Genomic DNA, 3080 nt, shown 5'->3' on the forward strand with positions numbered 1-3080 from the left:
GTATCATGGCTGTAGTCTTAATCATCAAGATGTAAAACCTTAAACAATTGCAAGAAATCATAACATATTTACCCTGCTGTATAATGGTTAGTGATAGTGTAAAATAAGATTACAATAAACTTAGCCAATAAAATATGCATTTCTTAAACTATACAAAATTCAAACATACACTTGGCACATATTTGCTTAATATTTGTTCAATTGCTCTAAAAAAAATTAAAATAAATTGTCGTTACGGAAGCTTTAACTTCATTCAACACATGGCTGCTTAAAGGAGCAGAGGTTAAACCATAGTTTATACAACCTTGCAGCTGTGCATTTAGAGCGTGTTAGAATAATTAAGGCACTAATAAATAATGGAATCGCCATAAGAATTCAGCCATCAATAAATTACATGCTGTGGCTAAAATACTAGTAAAGCTCATTCAGTAAAAGGCCACCCGGGCCATGCTACCGATCTCTATGATCCTACAGGAAGACCACGTGACAAACACGGAATAGCAAGTTTTGATCAAAATCTTTAATTTAACTGGCAAGGATGCAGCAATATGGGAAAGCCAAGGGCAATCACAAGAATTTCACAACTGTGTGGGACACAACCGTCTCGTTTTGCCCAAAACTCGCTCGTCGATTTGACGAGGAAGCGGCGTTTGTCCCAACCCTGAATGGTCGGTGTGAGGACGAACTGGCCGCGAACCGCGCTCAAGAGCGGTTTACGATTAACGCTGTTAACACCGCGGTTACGATTATCAAGCGTGGCAGCACCGTTCAGTCGATTGTCTCGTGTGTGGTCTATCACATCCCGTGTCGCGCGTTATTGGTCTGTCGTCGCCCGCTGACGATATCTCTCGTAAATGTGAGTGCGCGTTATGTGAAGTACCGCATTACCATCGGTTTTTCCCCGACTGCGAAGATCTATAAAAGACGTTGGCTGAGTGATTTCCGTTGGATCTGGTAGTGGTCAAACGATGCGCCACCGTTGGTCTGTCGTTCGGAAGCTAGGTAACGTTAGAACCCTGAACTTGACGCGTGATGCGCCGTTACGAAGGAGACACGCTCTTCTGTTACGCGCGGATGTGACCACGATGGCTCGGCCCTGAGAAAGAAACGTACGTCGAGAGATTCTCGACGGCAAGCCTCGTCCTGTCTGTTGAATAACGACGCTTGAGCGTCGAGATACCGGCGCCCTCTATCCGCAGCTCCGGCAGCCGGCGATCAGATCCATTCAGGTCCGCGTGGTCTGTGCTCGCGGTCGTTACCGTAGCGACGCTCGCGGTCGTTACCATAGCGACGCTCGCGGTCGTTACCGTGGTGACGCTCGCGGTCGCTACCGTGGTGACGCTCGCGGTCGCTACCGTGGTGACGCTCGCGGTCATTACCGTGGCGACGCTCGCGGTCAGGGTAAAATCGCTGGCCACTATATCCTCCACCGCCACCGCCGTGTCCACTGTTCCTCCCTCGGACAACCCCTCTCGACCCCCTGCCCGACCGGTGATTGGGCGAGCCCTAGAAATAAAACAGTGGACAAGACTCAGTGCGGAGAATCATCGAGGATAAGCGCGCGCGCGCGGGCGGGCTCGTAGCAAGAATCGAAGCTTCGCACGCACGGCACGCGTGCATTCGATCGGATTTCAAACGTTCAGAACGCGACGAAAACGAGGAAAATAGGCAACACCGAAGACGTAAATTTTGTAACAAATTTATTTTACATTCTCATCGCCAATAAATTGGAAACTCCTACAGGAATCCCTCTAATAGTATATATATATATATATATATATATATATATTTACGCGGCGTTCTCATGACCAAACAAACCGTAGCTTTCATGTAAAATATTTGCAACACGACAAGAGCCCACTTTAACAACCACGTTTACGCTTTCTCACGGCATTAAAATCGCGCACACGATAAGAGCTACAATCCGCAGCTAGTAAATACATATCTATCACATTAATGCATCTGAGGAGGGGGCAAAGGAAGGGGAGGAGGAACTGTAAATGAGCTCCCCTTAGCTGAATACAATCAAGAGCGTATTAAGAATGTCATACGCTCTCAAGAATTCTTAATACGCTCTTGATACAATCCATCGCGAGTATCAATAATCACAACGCTGTACAATCGGAGCTAAAGCGACAGTTTATAGCAGAAATCGATCGCTGCTGATTGCGTACTGCCCGCAGTAAACAGGAAAGAGACGCGTCCTTTTTTCACTCGTCATGATTATCTCGGCAAGTGCTCGCGTTCGCGAATGGACGAGGAATTATCGGTCATAAATAAATAAAAAAAAGAAAGCTACTCGGATATTTACAGCGACAGCGGAGAGAGCGCGGAAGATCGTTAGGTGACCCGACCACTCGGTGTGCAATAGCACTACCTGTCGGTCGTACGACTAACGCATCAACCAACTCTATAATACTGGCGAAATAAGATAAAAACTGTTCGTTAATAAATACGACTACAGCCACCGCGAACTGCCGCAAATGACAAAGCGTTACACCCAGCTACGCGTGAAATTGCTCCGAACACAGCCAATGCTAGTACGTGTTAATAGAAATGCGGCAGAGACTGCAGCACGCTGGTTATTACAAGCAATATCATGCCAGTTTACATATGTTACGCACTGCAAAAGCGCAGCTAGATGTTAGCATGATTACTAAAATAATGAACAAGAAGATTCAGGAAAAGCGAGAATAAGTAGTTTAGGGCAGTAACGACAAGGTTTTCTATCCTGGTCATGAGACCGACCACAGTGTGAATCGATGCCACAGACACAAACATTTTAGTTGATAGATGCATGCTGGCATACCACTACTAACCGATTTCGCGAGTTCACGGTAAGATCATCATAGTTAGTTGCACAAGACATACGGACACGAGGTCCTGTTTTTTCTTTCTCAAATCACATGCACTATGACAGAAGAAGTGTCAGCTACAAATAAGTAAAATCCTCGTGATATACTCGTACAGGCGTGATATATGCGCCCCCACCGACGCCACTTTTCCACGTCGCCGAAACTACGCGAACACGCACATCCATGTGTTAGTCACTTCACCTCTACACCCGCCACCTGCCGCCG

The 3080-nt window shown here is 46.5% G+C and overlaps 1 protein-coding gene across 1 annotated transcript in view; it reads right to left on the reverse strand.

Annotated features, from left to right (window-relative positions):
- Positions 1-1064: 1064 nt before the first annotated feature.
- LOC106809342 (protein bicaudal D-like) overlaps positions 1065-3080 on the reverse strand; it is a 58147-nt gene continuing 56131 nt past the window's right edge. The window contains exon 9 of the mRNA XM_014812404.1: positions 1065-1506. Coding sequence (XP_014667890.1) covers positions 1065-1506 — 442 coding nt within the window. The remainder of the gene's footprint in view (positions 1507-3080) is intronic.

The sequence above is a fragment of the Priapulus caudatus genome, unplaced genomic scaffold (genome assembly GCF_000485595.1).
Source record: "Priapulus caudatus unplaced genomic scaffold, Priapulus_caudatus-5.0.1 Scaffold346, whole genome shotgun sequence".
Classification (NCBI taxonomy): Eukaryota; Metazoa; Priapulida; class Priapulimorpha; order Priapulimorphida; family Priapulidae; genus Priapulus; species Priapulus caudatus.